This window comes from Muntiacus reevesi, chromosome 2 (assembly GCF_963930625.1).
Source record: "Muntiacus reevesi chromosome 2, mMunRee1.1, whole genome shotgun sequence".
Taxonomy (NCBI): domain Eukaryota; kingdom Metazoa; phylum Chordata; class Mammalia; order Artiodactyla; family Cervidae; genus Muntiacus; species Muntiacus reevesi.
Window position 1 is genome coordinate 104,304,776 of NC_089250.1, and position 20,106 is coordinate 104,324,881.

A 20,106-nucleotide genomic window follows, 5' to 3' on the forward strand; every position below is an offset into this window, starting at 1 on the left:
AAAGGAGAAAGTCTGCCTTTTTATTTTATTTTAGTACTGTTAAGAAATACATTATCAAAGCTTATGTGTTGTTTTGAACCACATCAAAATGGCAATACTCAGTTTTTGCCCTAAAAACTGCCTTTACTTACCCATTCTTAACTTTCAGATAAAGAAATTTGATAGATTTAACATTTATACTGTTTTGAGTTAAAATCTCATATAGATTGTTTTATCCTAGCTTTTTAAGTCTAATAAGAATTTATTGGGAAGTTTATTAGTCACAGTGAGTAAAAAGTCATGAAGAGAAGAACTGAGATCTTCAGATTCTACCATTGGGCTTAAAACACTAGTTAGAAGCTAATAAACATTTGAATCTTATTTAAACCCAAATCTTCCCCCTGCCCAGGATATCCACAACTCAGAAATGATGCCCATGCCTTCCTCAAACTGCTTACCTAGCCAGTAGGAAAAAAGACCTTTCCCTCAAGCTGTTGAGCATCTTCAGGAGATGCCTGCTCTTCTAGCTGTATACTCTTCAGTACTGTTGGGGCACTAGTGCATGATAGGACAGCTCCAGGCTGGGCAGCTGATTAAGAATGTTGACAAATGACAGGGAGAAGGAGCACCAAGGATAAGTAGTTTTTGGAGAGCCTCCTGATGGTTAATAAAAAACCACAGTGCTGAGACTTCATAAAGTTACTTATCTTCCACAGAAGAAAAATTTAGAATTTCTCCCTTCCCACCAATTCCTTTTGCTTTCTGGTAATGTTATACTTTGTTATTGCCGTCAAAACTATGTCAGAATGTATGGTTGTTTATGGTCCCCATGCCTTTGGCAAATCTGACTGTGAGGAGGTGCTTCTCATTTTATGGATATATATATATATAAATAAATTAGACATCTAGCCAGTAATATTTTTATATAGATAGCATACTGATGATATTGAATCATTTCTGTAGCATGATAATTAATGTGGGGCAGAACCGGAAGTTTTCCCCACTAGGGACTTGTGGGTTTTTTCCTGGGTGTTATTCCTATGAAATAGCAAAAATAATGTCTTTAATCCTTATTGAATGACTTAGTTATATTTAAGGTCTTCTGCAGTTGTTACAAATACTTGTAGGAAACCTTACCCTAATGACTTCTGTTACTTTTCATCTGTTTCTTAGTTAGAAATAAAGTAATCATTTAATAGAAATTTTTCCTTTTGTAAAGCATCTGTGAAACAGCAATTCCGATTGATCCTTATCTTTTTTTCTTTCCTGTTTTTGTTTGGTTTTTTGTTTTATTTTTAGTTACAGCAACCTCAGCAGACTCTTTTAACACAGGTTAGTTTGGCCATTACTTTATTTCTTTTGAATATCTTAATGCAGAGTAGACTAAAGTTTTATTCCTGTTCTGGGTTTTCTTTCAGCATTTAAAAATCAACATTTGTTGGATTCACATAACAGTCTAGCAATATAATGTTCAATAGAGCATGTTTTTGCCTTTTCTTTTATGCTGTTAGATTGCTGATCCTACTGTGATCTAGTTTGAATAAATATGAGGCCTTATTTTAAATTTAATACTGATTTTTTTACTTTTACATTTTCTTTGTAGCTTAAATTTTTAGGGATTTTTTTTTGTATATGTTATATCTTTTCATTTGACTTTAGTATAGGAAAGTTATTGTAGTGCATTATCAACTTAATTTTTCAGCAACAATAAAAATTTTGTGAACTTTTGATACATAATGCTACTTTAGGCTTTGTGGACCACTTACAGTCTATTTTGCATATTTTTTTCCCTTTTATAAAATTCTTTAAAACTACAAAAACCAGGAATTCACTTTGTCCAGTGGTTAGGACTCCGTGCTTTCACTTTTGAGAGCTCAGCTTTTGATCCCTGTTTGAGGAACTACAATCCCACAAACTGCACAGTGCAGTTTTGAAAGAAATAAAAAATGTAAAAACCGTCTTTGACTAGTAAGTTGTATAAGAATCATAAGCTTTGAGCTGGATTTGGTCCTTGAATTGCAGTTTAGTGGCCCCTGGTGTATGCAGCTGTTAAGAAAGCAGAACCTGTAGTAATAACTGAGGACAGTGATTGCCCCATGGATAGGGAACTAGATGGCAAAGGAACCGAAATAGAGACACTTTTTACTCTGTAAACTTTGTACCTTTCATGTGTTGAATCTGTTAGCTACTTTTAAGAAAGTACACTTCCTTTGACAAATCAGCTTCACTCTGTTTTTATAAAGAAGCTAAAATTGGGACTTCCCTGGTGGTCCAATGGTTAAACTGAGCTTCCACTTCAGAGATCACGAGTTTGATCCCTGGTCTGGGAACTAAGATCCCACATGCCCTGCGGTGCAGTCAAAAAAAGAAAAAAACACCTAAAATTGTTTAACACGTATGTCCTATTTTCGGTCTTCAATAGTAGGATTTTCAGACTAAATAGAAAAGGTGTAAAAGTTAGCCTTTTCTTAGAATGCTCTGCTTACTCGCTCAGTTGTGTCCGACCCCAGAGACTGTAGCCCACCAGTCTCCTCTGTCCGTGGGGATTCTCTAGGCCAGAATACTGGGGTAGCTTGCCATGCCCTTCTCCGGGGAATCTTCCCGACCCAGGGATCGAACCCAGGTCTCCAGCATTGCAGGCGGATTCTTTACCGTCTGGGCCACCAGGGAAGCCTTTTCTTAGAATAGCATTTCCCAAAGTGTACCCATATTTTTTTTTCTTGTATATAATTCTTTAAAAGTGTAAAACCCAGGAATTCCCTTTGTCCAGTGGTTAGGACTCCGTGCTTTCACTGTTGAGAGCTCAACTTTCGATCCTTGTTTGAGGAACTACAATACCGCAAACTGCACAGCGCAGTTTTGAAAGGGAAAAAAATGTCTTACGATGTTAAAGAAACATCATGAGAAGTTTTTGTGGCTGTAGTTTCAAGAGATGCTGAGTTCTTTACTAATTATAGGATTGGACTCACCTTTGATTTTTTTAGTTGTAGAACGTTGAGACTTGCTTTATTGAGAAAGTGTAAAGCGAATTAATGGAATTTGAGTTGAATCATGATTATTCCTTTCTTTTTAATGATTTTATTTCTGTTTATATACAGAATGATATTTATAATGTGTTGTCATATACATTGACATATATAATGTCAATAATGTGTTGTTATTCATGCTTAATTATGCCAGAAAAGACCAATGAATCTGTTACCTTTTCCCTCAAGTTTATTGAGTTATAATTGACATATGACATTGTATTAGTGTAAGGTGTACAGCATGATTTAATATCATACGTACGTATAGTGAGATGATCTTCATAATCTGTTAGCATGTATCACCTCACATAAGTGAATTTTTCTTTTTCTTGTGATGAGAACTTTCAAAATCTACTCTCTTAACAAGTTTCAAATGTATGATACAGTATTGTTAACCATAGTTACCATTCTATACATCTCCAGAACTTATGTTTAACTGGAAGGCTGTACTTATTGATCACTAGCACTCGTTTCCCCCAGCAGACTCACCTCTGGCAGCTACCAATCTGTTTTCTGTTCTTATGAGTTCTTCGGTTTTTCTAGATTCCATGCATAAAAGTGAGATCATATATAATTGTATTTCTCTCTCTGCCTCATTTCAGTTATCTAGGACTTTCCTGAGTCTTTGTTATGCTATTATGGATTTTGAATTTCTAAGAGGGGGCTAGAATATGCAGTGCTTTTTAAAACTCGTTACACTATGGTGGCTTTTTTCCCCTGAAACTTCCATGTAAAAGCATTCTTCTGAGGGAACTTAATCATGAAATTGATTTAAAAAAATTTTTTTTTCAGACTTGAGTTGCGTCTTCAAGGTGTACCTATGTATTAAATTGTTTTTAGAATTTTGAGTTAGTTTTAAGTAGTCAGTTTTTATTTCTAGCCTACTTGTAATCCTTACCTTAATTTGATGTTGATTTTGTTTTATAGCCAGCTGTTGGACTGCCTACAAGCCTTAGCTTGTCAACTCCTCAACCTGCAGCTCAGATAACTGTATCATATCCAACACCAAGGTCCAGTCAGCAACAAACACAACCTCAGAAACAGCGTGTTTTTACAGGGGCGGTCACAAAACTACACGATACATTTGGATTTGTGGATGAAGATGTATTCTTTCAGCTTAGGTAAACTTAATTAGTTGTTGGCAGATGGTTGCTTGTATTTAGCCTTAAGTATTTTGATAAGACACCTGCTTAACTGTGGCATGGAATTGTGGTTTAGCTATAATTTTCTGCTTTAATAATTCAAACTGTACTGTGACATTTTTTGATGGAGAATGTGATGGAAGATATCTTTAGATTATTGAACACTCTAGTCATTGTGAATTATTTATAAATGTTTTATAGGGAAGAGTTTACATTTCTAGCTATTAATGAGCAGACTTACAGTAAGATTTAAGATTAAAGTAGTCATATACTTTTTAAAATCTAATCTTCTGTTTGACATACCTCATGATAATATATATGTAAAATGTTTTAGCTTCCCTGGTGGTTCAGACGGTAAAGTGTCTGCCTGCAATGCAGGAGACCTGGGTTCGATCCCTGAGTTGGGAAGATCTCCTGGAGAAGAAAATGGCAACCCACTCCAGTATTCTTGCCTGGAAAATCCCATTGTATGGAGGAGCCTGGTGGACTACATACAGTCCATGGGGTCGCAAAGAGTCGGACATGACTGAGTGACTTCACTTCACTTAGTTGAAAAAAATAATAGGATTAAATGATTGATATACTAATGGATTTGAAGTAGTGTTTTTGTTCATGTAGTGGTGGTTGCAGGGAATATGTATTTCCTTTGATATTTCAAATGTATTTCTTTTTTTTTTTTTTTTTTGATATTTCAAATGTATTTCTAATGAACTTCCTAAGAAGTACTTTGAAATATTAAGTTTAATTACTATGTAAGATTTTTCTGTTTAAGTGGGTCTCCTGTTTTCTATATTTTCTGCTTAAGTCTCAGAGGTGTATCTACTTTTTAAAAGAGATTTTCAGGCTTCCTATTTCTGGTGTACTTTACAGTGTTTAGTATTAACATATAAATCTTTTTTGGAAGAATTTCTTCTGATAGTGTCTGTATTTAACTTAATTTTTTTTTTCAGTGCTGTCAAAGGGAAAACCCCCCAAGTGGGTGACAGAGTATTGGTTGAAGCTACATATAATCCCAATATGCCTTTTAAATGGAATGCACAAAGAATTCAAACACTACCAAATCAGGTATATAAAATAGTATTAGGTATTATAAAAACTTGGTGATTGAGTCTTCCAATTTACAAAGATTTTTCTTTGTTTTTTAAAATGTTATTTCTTTTTGTGAAGAATCAATCCCAAACTCAACCTTTACTGAAGACTCCTCCTGCCGTACTTCAGCCAATTGCACCGCAGACAACGTTTGGTGTTCAGGCTCAGCCCCAGCCCCAGTCACTGCTGCAGGCGCAGATTTCAGCGGCTTCTATTACACCACTACTGCAGACTCAGCCGCAGCCCTTACTACAGCAGCCGCAGCAGAAAGGTATTACAGGCTAAAACATAACTGTTCAGGTGTTAAAATAATGAGAGTGTGCTATTAGTTACAAAAAAGGCAGGGACTTGCAGAATACCTAAAAAGGAAGTTAAATATCTTTTGTAGAGAATTTCTACTTGTATAGCAATCAGGAAGTGTTTTCATTTTATTTATAGAGGAACATGTATTGAGACTTCTTATGAACATGACATTGTATATGTATGTAGAGTCTGGTGGCAGCATCTCACTCATTGAACCATAGTGCATCAAATAAATGAACTATTTATAAGAATTTTGTTCATTATATTTCAAAGTTTTTCATACTTGTTTCATGTGACTCTAATTTCTTTGTTTTCACTCTTGCATAGTCTTCCTTGTATAACTATTGTACAGTTTATAGTTTTCTTTGGTAAATGTGCTGTTTCTAGTTTTTGTTTTCTGAAAACATTTCAGTGAATGTTCATGATGTAGGCATTTTGACATTTCACCCATTAATGTAAGTGTGTCTTTCCTTAAAGAGAATCTTTTCCTATTATTACCACAATTTATTGTCACTTCTAAGAAAAAGCATTTAAATACTTAATTTATATTTAGACACCACCAGTTGTCTCCCAGATGTCTTTTTAAATGGTTGTTTTTTGTTTCCTGAACGAAAAGATAGTTAAATTTCATGTGTTGTATCTGGTTATTTTACTTTGGGCTTCCCAGGTGGCTCAGTAATTAAAAGAATCCTCCTGCAATGCAGGAGACAACGGGTTCGATCCCTGAATTGGAAAGATTCCCTAGAGAAGGAAATGGCAACCCACTCCAGTATTCTTGCCTGGAAAATCCCATGGATAAAGGAGCCTGGCAGGCTATAATTCGTGGGGTTGCAAAAGAGTAACTAAACAATAGCAACAACAGTGTTTCTTTAGTCTTTTTATTCCAAAATAGTTCTGCATTTTTTCTTTCTTCCTTTATAGCATTGACTTTTTAAAATATTGGTCTAGTTGACTTGTAAATTCTTTTGTAATGTTATATTCTGGATTGTGTGGATTCCTTGTGGTATTTTTATCTTGTTTTCTTTCTGCCATATAAACTATAAAGTAAAAGTTAAGTCTAAAGGCTTTTGGTACATTTTAGGTGATGTTTTCTAATTTGTACTGCATCATACTAGGAGACACATGTTGTCAGATTCTTCCAGTATTACAGGTGGTAGATTACTTGGTCAAAGTGATGGCCGTAGATATCTTTTTATAAAGGTTTTTCTCTGTGTAGAAAATGTCTGGATGATACTCTGGTGCTGTGAGAATATCTTGTTGTGTAGCCAGCAACAACGGTTTGTTGTTTTTTAATGTTTTTGGTTTAATATCTGTAGGTCAGAGATTGGCAGATCATAGCTCTAGGATTTGGTCTGTGGCCTGGTTTTGTGTGGTCCCTGAGCTAAAAATGGTTTTTACACTTTTAAATAATGGTTTAAAAATATACAAATATGCAAATCATCCCTGACATTTACCATTTATGGGTCACAGAACCTAAAAGCCAAATTTTTCTGTATAAAATTTAACTGAGTGATGCTTTTAAACTTCATTTAAATAAGTTAAAATATATTTTTCTGTATCTTTTAAAGCTGGTTTATTGCAGCCTCCTGTCCGTATAGTTTCACAGCCACAACCAGCACGAAGGTTAGATCCACCATCCAGATTTTCAGGAAGAAATGACAGAGGGGATCAAGTGCCCAACAGAAAGGATGACCGAAGGTATGTTTTTAGAAGTGTACTTTTGACGGTGGTGATGGTTGTACAGTGTGAATGAATGTACTTAATGCCACTGAACTGTAAACCTCAAAATGGTTAAAACAGTAAGATTATTATATTGTGTGTATTTTACCGCAGTGTTCAAGAAGTTATTTAAAAATGTGCACCGTGAAGTGTTGCTTATATTTATATATATGCTTATACATATTAATTTACTTCATTAAAGAACTCTTTGATAATGCTAGAAAAAGTAATTTTAGAAAAATTTGCTTTAAGTCGTGAAAGAGAGAGAGAAAGACGTAGATCCAGAGAAAGATCTCCTCAGAGAAAACGTTCCCGAGAGAGATCTCCTCGGAGAGAGAGAGAACGGTCACCTCGGAGAGTCCGACGTGTTGTCCCACGTTACACAGTTCAATTTTCAAAGTTTTCTTTAGATTGGTAAGTTCTTTTTTTCCCCATTGTTTTCTTAAATTACTAATTTTGTACTTTGTGTAATTTGGAGGAATGTGTTACATTTAGAGAATTTTTTTTTTTTTACAATTTTGATTTCATAACATTTAGTTCTTAGTCATATAAGAGCAGAAAGGCAATTTGAATTAGCATTTATGTTCTTTGCAAGATTGCATTATTTTTATACACTCATTACAAGTACTAGCAATTGAAAAAGGCAGCCCCTCTGTAATGAACTTTTTCCTTAAAAGTAAAATTATTTAAGATTCTAGTTTATGAATGACTTTATTAAGGTCATGCATAGTTCATTGTGTATGATGACGTAATGATACATTAGTGACCAGTTACTTCAAGTTCTCTGTGGCTGTGCAGTATAATAGAAACATAGTTCTATGTATGTACTTAATAGACATACAACATAATGTGTGTATACATATATGTATTTTAACTTTTGAAATCAGAAGTAACTGGAAAGTTACCAAGAATTTTTGAGCTTCACTTGTGAAATGGAAATTATATTAACTATCAGAACTAATCGTGAGGTTGAGTTGATTTCATGTAAGTAAAGCACTTAATCCAGTGTATGGCCGTTGTAGATACTGATGGTTGGGATGTGGTGGCCAACTAGGTAATAGGTGCAAAATTGTAATTCATAGAGAGGCAAATTGATAAATGACTGATTTACTCTAAAGGAAAGGAAGAATCCTCTAAAAGCCTTGAAACTGGTAGTTGTGTAAAAGATAAATTAACATGTGGTAAAAGCAAATTTATAGTAAAATAAGAAAAATGAATCAGTGAAAGTGTTTAAAACTGTTTGATATAGGAACAAATAACTATGCAGTTCAGTGTCTTGAGAGGGTATTGCTCCATTTGACAAAAGTATTCATAATACTGACCTACAAAAATTGAAATTTCTCTTTATTTAGTTTTATATTGCGTAAACCAGTGTAGTGTCTAAGCTACTCCACGCCCCCAAAGTCCTGCTTGATGACTTTGCTTAGTTGTTAGGTAGTCGTTGTTCATTTACTCTTGCATGTGGTAAAATCACTAATGATTCTTAATTTTTATTAGTTTTTTTTTGTTACTCCTGTTTACTTGTATATTTAAAAAATATGTCTGCATATTTCAGAGGAATTCATTTGAAACAAAATCACATCTCCAGATATTAACTGGAGCAGCTCTGCTTTTAAACTCATCTGTTCCTAGTCTCAATTGCTATTCTGGGAGGAATTGATACTTAGGATGTAATTTGAGCAACTGTCTTTATCCTTCCAAGTTAAATCTTCACAGTATCACTTCATCACTTTGAAGTAAATTCCCAGATATCAGAGGAACACATTACAAATAAAAGTTATTTTAAAGTTTCCATATTTCTTCTCATCAGTAGTTGTGGAAATCAAGATTTTCGTGTAGTAGTGTGATTATAATAGGGAATATATGGCAAGAAATGGTGATGTTTCATTCATTTATAGATTTTGTTCCTTTATTCCTATGGGATAAAACATGACTTCAAAAATTCTAGTGATGGAAAACTAAAACATTTTTTGTTTGTAACACTTTTAAAAAACAATAACAACACAAATAACTTCACATTTTTGATATTTTGACAGCAAAATTTTATCCAAATATGTCAACAACTGTAATGACAAGCTTATATTTTAGGTCTCAAATGAAAAGACATCCCTGTGGATACATAGAGCTCACATTTTGTACTTTTTGTTTTTTTAAAAGGACAGTGTAGTTAAACTTTTTATCTTACACACTATTGGTATTTTCCACTTTTCATTATGTTTTTAATATATCTCTCAGCATTTTTCCTGGATTGATTTACTTTTGAGTGTCCTTTAAATGTCTGTCTCCTTTAAATGTTCTGTTTCTTAGGAAAAAGGAAATCATCCTTTAAAAATAAATTCAGTATGTCACATTTAAAAAAAACTTATCCTCTCTTTACATAATAAATCAGTTATGGATCTTAATCATTAAATAGAGAGGTATAGAGATGCAAAGAAATAAAGGTGTTATTTTTTTCTCTACTGTATCTGAGCCTGATGGAGGAGCTGTCATACTCATTGGTACTATTCTTATCCCTTCTTTGTATTCATTTTGTATGAATCATAATTTTCTCAAAAATACAGCTTTAACTGAAGCAGAATTGATTTTGTTCAGATCTTCTCTGGAACTTGGTTTGAAGTTATTTCAGAGGGTCTTCTCTAAGTGAATTTTAAGCTACACACAAATAATAAGGTAACATGTAGGTGCTATTTATTCAAAACTAAATAAACATATTTGAAAATAACATTTTCATATGATTCTATGTAAATGTAAAGCTCGTTAATAGTTGACTATTCATTTTCAACTGGCTTTTAACTGTGTCCAATTATATATTTATATCTTTAGAATTGAGTGAATCTTTGCATAATCTTTGGTGTTAAGGCACTTTATTCACTACTTATGTCTGTTTTTCAGTCCTAGTTGTGACATGATGGAACTAAGGCGCCGTTATCAGAATTTATATATACCTAGTGACTTTTTTGATGCTCAGTTTACATGGGTGGATGCTTTCCCTTTGTCAAGACCATTTCAGCTGGGAAATTACTGCAATTTCTATGTAATGCACAGAGAAGTAGAGTCCTTAGAAAAAAATATGGCCATTCTTGATCCACCAGATGCTGATCATTTATACAGTGCAAAGGTTTGTATTCTGTGATACACAGCTAAAATTTCTGAGCAGTTATTTGTATTAAGAGTGTATGTGAAGTTAATCTTCAGGAAGTATTTATTATGTTCAAGACCTGAAAGCCTGTGTTTTCTTCTTGTCTGCCTGATTCTGTTTGGTTGTTAAAGTAATTTAACCTCTTTTTTGCCTTAACTCTTGAGCTGCAAAACTGTGATATTGCTCCAACATTTTCAACCTTATAAAACGTGAAGATGAAGTTCTTTTTATTGAGTTTTTTGAAATGTTCTATGGCTTCTGGTAGATCCACATAAAATGTTTTGTTGGGTAAATGCACCATATTTTAGTCTTCAGGATAACATTGAGTATATTGCTTATGGTCAGTAGTTTTCTGCTATTTGATAAATATAGATCAAAATTTCTTTCTTCCAAAGTTAAAACTATATAATTATAAGGTATCCAATACCATTTCTGCTGTAGCATTTTCCATTTTTACAACAACAAAAAAAAACTTCAGATAACTGTTATGGAAGGATAATTAGTAGTGGTTCTCATTTTTTTACATTACTTTAGACTTTTGACAGGATTGAATTATTTGACTATAATAGGTAATGCTGATGGCTAGCCCTAGTATGGAAGATTTGTATCATAAGTCATGTGCTCTTGCTGAAGACCCACAAGAACTTCGAGATGGATTTCAGCATCCTGCTAGACTCGTTAAGGTAAACTGAAAGATTTATTTTAACTTTAGCTGTATATTTACTTTGCTTAGTTCTGTCTATATATAAAATTGAAAAATACTGCCTTTTAAATTTTGTTGATTTGTTTTATAACTTATTTTAATATTGTTACAGCAGTCAATGATGTAGGTGTTTTTCTCATTGCAGATTGTGGCTGTATCTTACTTGTATGTGGCTAGTTCAGCTGTCGTTTTGATACTATAAATTTGAAGCATAATAAAATCTTAGTGGATTTAGTGTATCTGAATGCTCTTAAAGTTTGAATTATAGCTTGTTTCTTTAAAAGAACTTTTTATCTGAGGAAATATTTTAGAAGGATGAGTTATGATGTGTAAATCCTATTCCATTGCTGAAATGCAGTGTGGAACACGATGAACTGAACTCTTCCTTGACTGACAGATACCAGAGGTAGTAAAAATGGTATTGGAAAGGTTTGTTCCTTTCCTTTTCAAGTGTTTAATTTGTAATTTGACAGGTTACATAATACGTGTAAATGATTCTTTGTTTTAAATTAGTTTTTAGTGGGCATGAAAGGCAAGGATGAAGCCATGGCCATTGGAGGCCATTGGTCTCCTTCGTTGGATGGACCAGACCCAGAAAAAGACCCTTTTGTGTTGATTAAGACTGCTATTCGTTGTTGTAAGGCTCTGACAGGCATTGATCTAAGTGTATGCACACAATGGTAAGTACTAATTCATTTCTTGATTAGAAATGTTTTTCTAATAGTTTTATGTAGATGTTCTTGTCCATCAGCCTTCTCCCACCCCCACCCCCCATATTTTAGCAATCTTGATCATGCAGATAATCTCAAAGGAAAATGCTCATTTGTAGCAAAAGTTTATTTGGTGCCAAAAATGTTTGGGGGAAAAGGATTAAGAACTAATCAAAATAAACTGAAAATATTAATGTTTTGTTACGCTGTACTTTGGAAATTGGATGTATGTTGAAAATATTTTTCATTTCATGCATAGCTGGAGAAGATCGTCAAGAGAGAACTTCATTTCATTATAATTCTTTTGTTATAAAATGATGTAGTTGCTGATTATTTTTGTTCAGCCATATTTTCTCTTGAGGCTTATTTGTCTTGTGTATTTTAGTGTATTTCTTGTGATTTAATTAAGAACATTCTTTTTTTAGCACATGAAATCTGAACAGCTATCCAGCTTCTTCAGGTATTCTCTAAAGTATGGGTAGCTCTGTAATCAAACTTGACAATGCCTTGGGGAACATATTCTTCTTTAACCATAAAATATTGTACAAATGTACCAAAAGAGGAACTATGGCTTCTATAATTTTTTTTTCTTTAGACCAACCTCAAGTTCTTGCAGCAAAATTTCTTTACTTGATGTGCTACAAGTGAACTAGGGTCTTTAAAATGTATTTTAGAATTTTTTTTCCAACATGCTTCTTCCCTTGCAACAGGTACCGTTTTGCAGAGATTCGCTACCATCGCCCTGAGGAGACCCACAAGGGGCGTACAGTTCCAGCTCATGTGGAGACAGTGGTTTTATTTTTCCCGGATGTTTGGCATTGCCTTCCCACCCGCTCAGAGTGGGAAACCCTCTCCCGAGGATACAAGCAGCAGCTGGTCGAGAAGCTTCAGGGTGAACGCAAGGAGGCTGATGGAGAACAGGCACTGAACGCTAATCCCTTTTTCTATTTCCGCTTCTCACAGGCACAGGAACACAGGCACAAATGCACACCACACACTACATAACAAACACACATGGAGGAACATAACTGGTAACAGCGACTGGTAATCCAGCTTTCAGCAGTATAGTTGTATGTTCTTTTCTTGTAAAAAAAAAAAAATTTGTCTACTATGCTAACTTTAAGAGTGCTGAGACCTCAAAGGAAAATAAGTTGTGCTTAAATTGCACAGAATTTTGTTTTTATCATAGGTCTAGTTGCTGGAATCTGGGACCAGTTGTTGAGCAAGATTCAGTATTAAGCCATTTTAAACATTTTGCCATTTTCTAAAATTTAAAAAATTTTCTCTTTCACGGTCATCATTTCTAGTCATGGATATTTGAAATTGGACAACCACAAGTCTGAGAGATTTGAAATTTCAGGCTATGTGGCGGCATCTTTGGTACATTTGAAAGGTCTGACTAAATCAGTCTTAACTTTGGGTGGTTTGAAAATTGGGGCAAGATCACACACTGTGTGGTTAGTGGAGAACCGGCAGTGTTTGTGCATCCCTGATATCCTTTGTGTTGTAATTTATCACCCTTTTGTGTTTCACAGATCTGGCTTTGATTGGCTGATGAGTGTCTTTGTGATCAGTTAAAAGTGGTAGAATGTATGTACGTGGACTTGCCTAAATAATAACTTTAGGAGAAGACAATCTGAAACATTTGTGACCTTGCACAGATCAGCAACAGACTTTTAAAAATAAATTAATCTTTATTTTAAGGTTTCAGAATAGTAATTCTGTTCTTAACTTTGTATATCAGGATGAAGAAGAGAAGGATGATGGTGAAGCTAAAGAAATTTCCACTCCTACCCATTGGTCTAAACTTGACCCAAAGACAATGAAGGTAACTTTGAAAGTAATGATATTTAATTAGAAATCTATGAACAGGAGTAGAGGATATTGTAGACAATAGTTTTTCAGATATAAATCATTAAAAATGAAGTCTGCTGGTTATATATAAAATTCTGTGTTGTGTTTGTGTGTGCAAAAATTAAGTAGTTCAGCCAATAACTGGTGAATGTAATATGCATATGTGCATAGTTTGAGCAATATTGTTTTCTGATTTGGGAACTGACCAAGAGTTGGAATTTCTGCAAATTAATGTAAATTCCACTAGAAGGAATGAAACATAGAAAAAGATTATCCAGTTTTTAAATGAATTTAAAATGTGGATTCATAATACATCTGAACCAGGAGGAACGTAATATAAGACTCTGTTTGAAAATCTTTGGCTGATTTTACTAGTTTTTCTTTGCTTCCCAGGGTCTTTGAACCTGTTACCTTTTGAGTTTTGCATCTCCGGGTCTATACTGTGAATGTAGATCTAGAGAGTCACATACATAAATTCTACGTAGATCAGAAACTTGCTTGCTTTTGCAGCTTTCTGTTTATTAACACATAGAAGTTGACCTTTTGATTAACTTCTGTCCTCAGCAAAATCAGAGTTTTTTTTATGAAACTATAGTTTTTAAGCCAACATTGGTTTTTAGTAAGTAGAGAATATATATCATAATTTTGACACTCTTGTATTACTCCTCAACATCAGTTTTCCTCAACATCAGGTTTAATATAGAATCCTATAGATTCAAAAGATTAGATTAAGCCTGGAGCCCCAAGAAATTTTTGTCTAACTGATGGCTTCTCTATTGTTTCTTAGTTTAAAACTTGTATTTCTTAAAAAAAAAAAAAAAAAAAAAAACAAACTTGTATTTCTTTGACTATAAATATTATGCATGCTTATTTTAAAAATTAGTGTATACATAAAATATTGAAGAAAAAATGACTCGTCTGTCACTCAAACACAGCAACCTTTCTTAAAAATTAGATGTGTTATCTTCTGTTATTTTTTCTGGGTATAAAGTGTTTGCTTGGTTGGTTCTAATCATGTTGTATAAAAAAAGTTGCCATCTCATCCTTTTCAATTAATATAGTGTTTCCCATGTAATTTATTTTTAAATGTTTTATATTGTTCCATTCAAATGGTTTACTGTTTTTTCCTTAGGTATTAATATTACTCTTCTATTGGATATTTTGATTTTTCACATTTTTGGATGGAGGGATTATGACAAAGAATGTATAAAAAGTTTTTTTTCTTGTGTATAAGTTATTTCCTTAGGGTAATTTCCCAGAGACTAGAATTTCTAGGTCAAAGAGCATTAACTTCTTTTAAAGCATCTTAAAACGTGTTGCAAGTTACTTAAAAAAAAAATTCTGTCAGTTTGCATTTTTACAAATATTTTATGAGCTGTACAAGGGTACCTTTCACCAAAACTTTAAAAAAAATCATACATGGAGAAGGAAATGGCAACCACTCTAGTATTCTTGCCTGGAAAAGTCCACGGATAGAGGAGCCTGGCGGGCTGCAGTCCATGGGATTACATGACTGAGCATATGTGCACGAGGGTGGAGGGAGATGGGTTGGTAGCAATAAAGTGGTAGAACTTAAAAAAAATAGTAAAGAAAAAATTCAAAAAATCATACAGAAGATAATTGCATGATTCCTTATTTCATGATCCTGTTTCCATTTTCTGTGTTTTTATGCTGTGTATATTTAGGTAAATGATCTCCGCAAAGAATTAGAAAGTCGAGCTCTTAGTTCTAAAGGCTTAAAATCCCAGTTAATAGCCCGACTGACAAAACAGCTTAAAGTAGAAGAGCAAAAAGAAGAGCAAAAGGAATTAGAGAAATCTGAGAAAGAAGAGGAAGAGGAGGATGATAGGAAATCTGAAGATGATAAAGAGGTATATACTAAATCATTTCAATACTATTAAATTTAATATTGGTTTATAGGGTTCTTCGAATATGTATGTGTATATACGTCTATTAAGGTATAATTTACACCAGAAAGATAAAGACCAATACAGCATACTAACGCATATATATGAAATTTAAAAAGATGGTAACGATAACCCTATATACAGAACAGAAAAAGGGACACAGATGTACAGAACAGACTTTTAGACTCTGTGGGAGAAGGCGAGGGTGGGATGTTCTGAGAGAACAGCATTGAAACAAGTATAGCTTGTTGGATCATCAGTCCAGGTTGGATACATGAGACAAGTGCTCAGGGCTGGTGAACTGGGAAGACCCAGAGGGATGGGATGGAGAGGGAGGCAGGAGGGGGGATCGGGATGGGGATCACATGTAAATCCATGGCTGATTCATGTCAATGTATGGCAAAAACCACTACAATATTGTAAAGTAATTAGCCTCCAACTAATAAAAATAAATGAAAAAAAAGATATAATTTATATAATACTAAAATTCATCCTTTTAGTGAACAGTTGTGCTGGTTTTGACACATACATGTGGCCATTTAACCACCACCACCACAGTCATCATATATATAAAAAAGGTCTGTCATGCCCAAAAAATAGCTTATAGTAATATCTCTGTAAGCATTTTCTTCTCCTACCTGGTCAGCCTCTGGAAGCCACTGATTTGTTTTCCTGAAGTTTTGCCTTTTCAAGTATGTCATGGAATTATATAACCTTTTGAGTCTGACCTCTTTAATTTAACATAATGCATTAGAGATTCATCCATTTTTGTCGTGTGTTTCTGTAGTTCTTTTTAGTTGCTAAATAATATTCCACAGCATCAGTGTATCAGTGTTTATTCATTCTTCACTTGAGAGACATTTGAATGATTTCTATAAGTCAGGTGTTTTCAATCCTTCCTCTTAAAAATGAATAATAATGTTTTAGATATTAAAAAATCAAGGAAAGTTTGCTTGACAGAGCTATTAAGTTCAGAGATTGAGTTCTAGTAAAGTGCTTGTCTGAGAATTTTGCTGCTTTAAAGCTGTGTACTTGATTACATCTCAGCTCTTAAGACTCAGAGGCTGTTTATTCACTCTTGTTTGTGCCTCCGTCTTATATGCCCAGAAGAATAACACCTGGGTGTTTTATGAATTTGAAACATGGGGATATCAGAAGTGTGTTACACCAACAGTAATTGGATAAACCAGCATTATGTCTGTACTAATGGAATGTATTGTGAAAGTACACATCATTATTTATTAAGCCTTCCTACCAAAAATGTTTTACCTTAATCTAATTGTAAGATTTAGAATGTATGAAATTTTACAAAGCATCTTATCTGAACTTTTCATAAATGTTCACGTGATGAAAGTAGAAAAATGGTTTAAAGAAGGCTAATAATGGCAACTGAATGCATTGAGTAAAACTTGACTGAACCCTGGATCAGGGTGGGGGGGGTAGCCATTAACAGTAGTTTTGAGATAATTGGAGAAATTTGATTATGGATGTAATAGTATATTTGATAGTGAAATTATCTCAGAGTTGGCCAGCGGGAGGCATTTCAAGTTGACTTCTTTGTTCTTTGGAATAGCCCTGTGTCATCTTTTGAAGACTTTGCTTATTTTGCATTGTGATATAAAGTGTTAGTCTCATTGATTACTATCCCTGCCCTGTTTCTGAAGTCAACCATTTCTCCAGGAAGCCTTGATACCTTTTAGTGAAGAACGGTACATTGTATTTACTGTGGTATGTACATGGAAAGTGAAGAGCTTACACTAGTAACTCCAATTCTACTCCACATCACAGACTTCATTCTGGTTTTCTCTTTCCATGTATCTTAACTCCTTTCCCCAATAATGAGAAACATATCTTCTATTATACTTAATGGATTTGCTTACTTCCTCAGTTATATATCACAGTCCCTCTCCAATCTGTATATCCTCCTTATTCCACTTTAGTCTTATTTCCTGTCCTACACTTTCTCTGTATGGATGCCCTCCTTGTTTCATTTGGATATCAGTGCCTAATAACTGGGCAGCTCTTCTACTCTGGGCCATTGTAGCTCTAAACTTTTCTCACCAACCTCAATCCTGTGTAGACACCTACTTTGCTTGTAGGAATTGCTTTAGAATTGAATTCAGAACAGCAACGGAAGAAAGCAGATTTTCACTTTTTGATGTTAGTGGGCAGTGGTGCTCAAATCCTAAATCCATTGATTTATTAAGGTTAAAAATGGTGGTATTATAATTCTTATTTTGTTTTCACATATTCCTCTCATCTGCTGTTTTGGTTACGCAGTGGTACAGGTTTGCCTTTTGGTAAGTTCATGTGGAAAACAGGATCAATACTTGATTGTTTTCTTTCTTTTGAAAATATAGACTGTTGGGATTTCTCTGGTGGTTCAAAGGTTTAAGATCCTGCCCTTCCACTGCACAGGGCACGGGTTCAATCCCTAGTTGGGGAACTAAGGCATAAAAAAAGGCTTCAGGAGTTTGCATCATTCCTCTGCCATACTAATGTAGTATATATGGTGCTCCATCAAGCACTATTTGTTGTTGTTTATCCAATTTTCACAATAGTGAATTGGTTTCCTGCATCTTCAGATGGTTACCTGTTTGTTTCTAAACATTATGAATACATGGATTTGAACATTTTTAATGGGTTTCAATTCCTTGTGATTCTTCTCCTTATTAAAGCTCAAATTATCAACTTTTTTTTTTTGCCAGTGCTTGTGAGTATATATACAGATACACAATACAAATATAATACTAGTAGTCCTACCACCAGTATTAACGTCTTGCTTACTCTAAGTATATTTTTTAATTTCCTGTTCCTATACCTGCTTTCTCCCCGTTTTTAAAATGTCCTAGAAATACATTGTCCTAGCATGTAGTGTACATACTGTACTCTTTTAATGCTCACTTAATTTTGGTTTTACTACTATATACCTAATGCTTACAATTAATCCTTTTGTCATTGTACCTGTAGCTCATCTCTAGTAGATACCTCAGGGCTCATGGTAGCAAAAATACTTGTTTTTGCCTCTTGACTATTGTGAATAATAGTGCTATGAACAAACAAGTTGTGTCAAGTAATAATTTTTTATTTGTGCTGTCCACTTTTGTTTTCTTTAAGGAATACTGATGTCTTGTGTTTACCTTTTTTGCTTCCTCAATGTTGGTCACTTTTTCATTTCTTTTGATATTTAATATTTCCATATTACCTCCCTTTCTCTTTAAGACATTATTTTTTTTGTTTTTTTAACTAATTTATTTTAATTGGAGGCTAATTACTTTATAATATTGTGGTGGTTTTTGCTATATATTGACATGAATCAGCCACGGTGTACATGTGTCCCCCCATCTTGAGCCCCCCTCACACCTCCCTCCCCACCCCATCTCTCTGGGTTGTCGCAGAGCACCGACTTTAAGTGCCCTGCTTCATGCGTCACACTTGCACTGGTCATCTATTTTGCATGTGGTAATATATGTGTTTCAGTGCTATTCCCTCAAATCATCCCACCCGTGCTTTCTCTCAAACAGACTAAAAGTCTGTTCTTTACATCTGTCTGTTTTGCTGTCTTGCATATAGGGTCATCATTACTGTCTTTCTAAATTCCATATATATGTATTAATATACTGTATTGATATTTCTCTTTCTGACTTACTTCACTCTGTATAATATGCTCCAGTTTCATCCCCCTCATTAGAACTGACTCAAATGAGTTTTTTTTTTTTATATATAGCTGAGTAATATTCCTTTGTGTATGTGTACCACAACTTCTTATCCATTCATTTGCTGATGGACATCTAGGTTGCTTCCAAGTCCTAGCTATTGTAAACAGTGCTGCAATGAACATTGAGGTACACGTATTTCTTTCAGTTCTGGTTTCCTCTGTATGTTTGCCCTGCAGTGGGATTGCTAGATCATATGGCAGTTCTATTTCCTGTTTTTTACCGAATCTCCACGCTGTTCTCCACAGTGGCTGTGCTAATTTGCATTCCCACCAACAGTGTAAGAGGGTTGGTTCCCTTTTCTCTACACCCTCTCCAGCATTTATTGTTCATAGACTTTTTGGTGGTCGCCATTCTGACCAGTGTGAGATGGTACCTCATTGTGGTTTTGATGTGCATTTTCTGCTAATGAGTGATACTGAGCATCTTTTCATGTATTTGTTAACCATTTGTATGTCTTCTCTGGAGAAATGTCTGTTTAGATCTTCAGCCCACTTTTTGATTGGGTCATTTATTTTTCTGGTATTGAGCTGCATGAGCTGCTTGTATATTTTGGAGATTAATTCTTTGTCAGTTGCTTTGTTTGCTATTATCTTCTCCCATTTTGAAGGCTATATTTTCACCTTGTTTATCGTTTCCTTTGTTGTGCAAAAGCTTTTAAGTTTAATTAGGTCCCATTAAGTGTTTTATAGTTTATTGTCTTAAATTTAGATCTTTAATCCATTTTGAGTTTATTTTTGTGTATGGTGTTAGAAAGTGTTCTAGTTTCATCCTTTTACAGGTGGTTGGCCAGTTTTCCCAGCACTACTTCTTAAAGAG

At 34.2% G+C, this 20,106-nt stretch overlaps 1 protein-coding gene and 1 non-coding gene across 7 annotated transcripts in view; both read left to right on the plus strand.

Moving 5' to 3' along the window:
• CCAR1 (cell division cycle and apoptosis regulator 1) overlaps positions 1-20,106 on the plus strand; it is a 47,803-nt gene that overhangs the window by 12,846 nt on the left and 14,851 nt on the right. For 5 of the 6 annotated variants that reach the window (XM_065922470.1, XM_065922466.1, XM_065922467.1 and 2 more), the window contains exons 5-16: positions 1,279-1,311; positions 3,933-4,126; positions 5,098-5,212; positions 5,315-5,507; positions 7,108-7,237; positions 7,511-7,672; positions 10,151-10,376; positions 10,967-11,080; positions 11,614-11,780; positions 12,521-12,731; positions 13,555-13,638; positions 15,350-15,535. In XM_065922470.1, coding sequence (XP_065778542.1) covers positions 1,279-1,311; positions 3,933-4,126; positions 5,098-5,212; positions 5,315-5,507; positions 7,108-7,237; positions 7,511-7,672; positions 10,151-10,376; positions 10,967-11,080; positions 11,614-11,780; positions 12,521-12,731; positions 13,555-13,638; positions 15,350-15,535 — 1,815 coding nt within the window. The remainder of the gene's footprint in view (positions 1-1,278; positions 1,312-3,932; positions 4,127-5,097; positions 5,213-5,314; positions 5,508-7,107; positions 7,238-7,510; positions 7,673-10,150; positions 10,377-10,966; positions 11,081-11,613; positions 11,781-12,520; positions 12,732-13,554; positions 13,639-15,349; positions 15,536-20,106) is intronic. The other variant, XM_065922471.1, reaches the window with a different exon arrangement.
• Positions 11,418-11,482, plus strand: LOC136162336 (small nucleolar RNA SNORD98). The gene has a single exon (XR_010662136.1). It is a non-coding gene; the product is annotated as a small nucleolar RNA SNORD98 (small nucleolar RNA).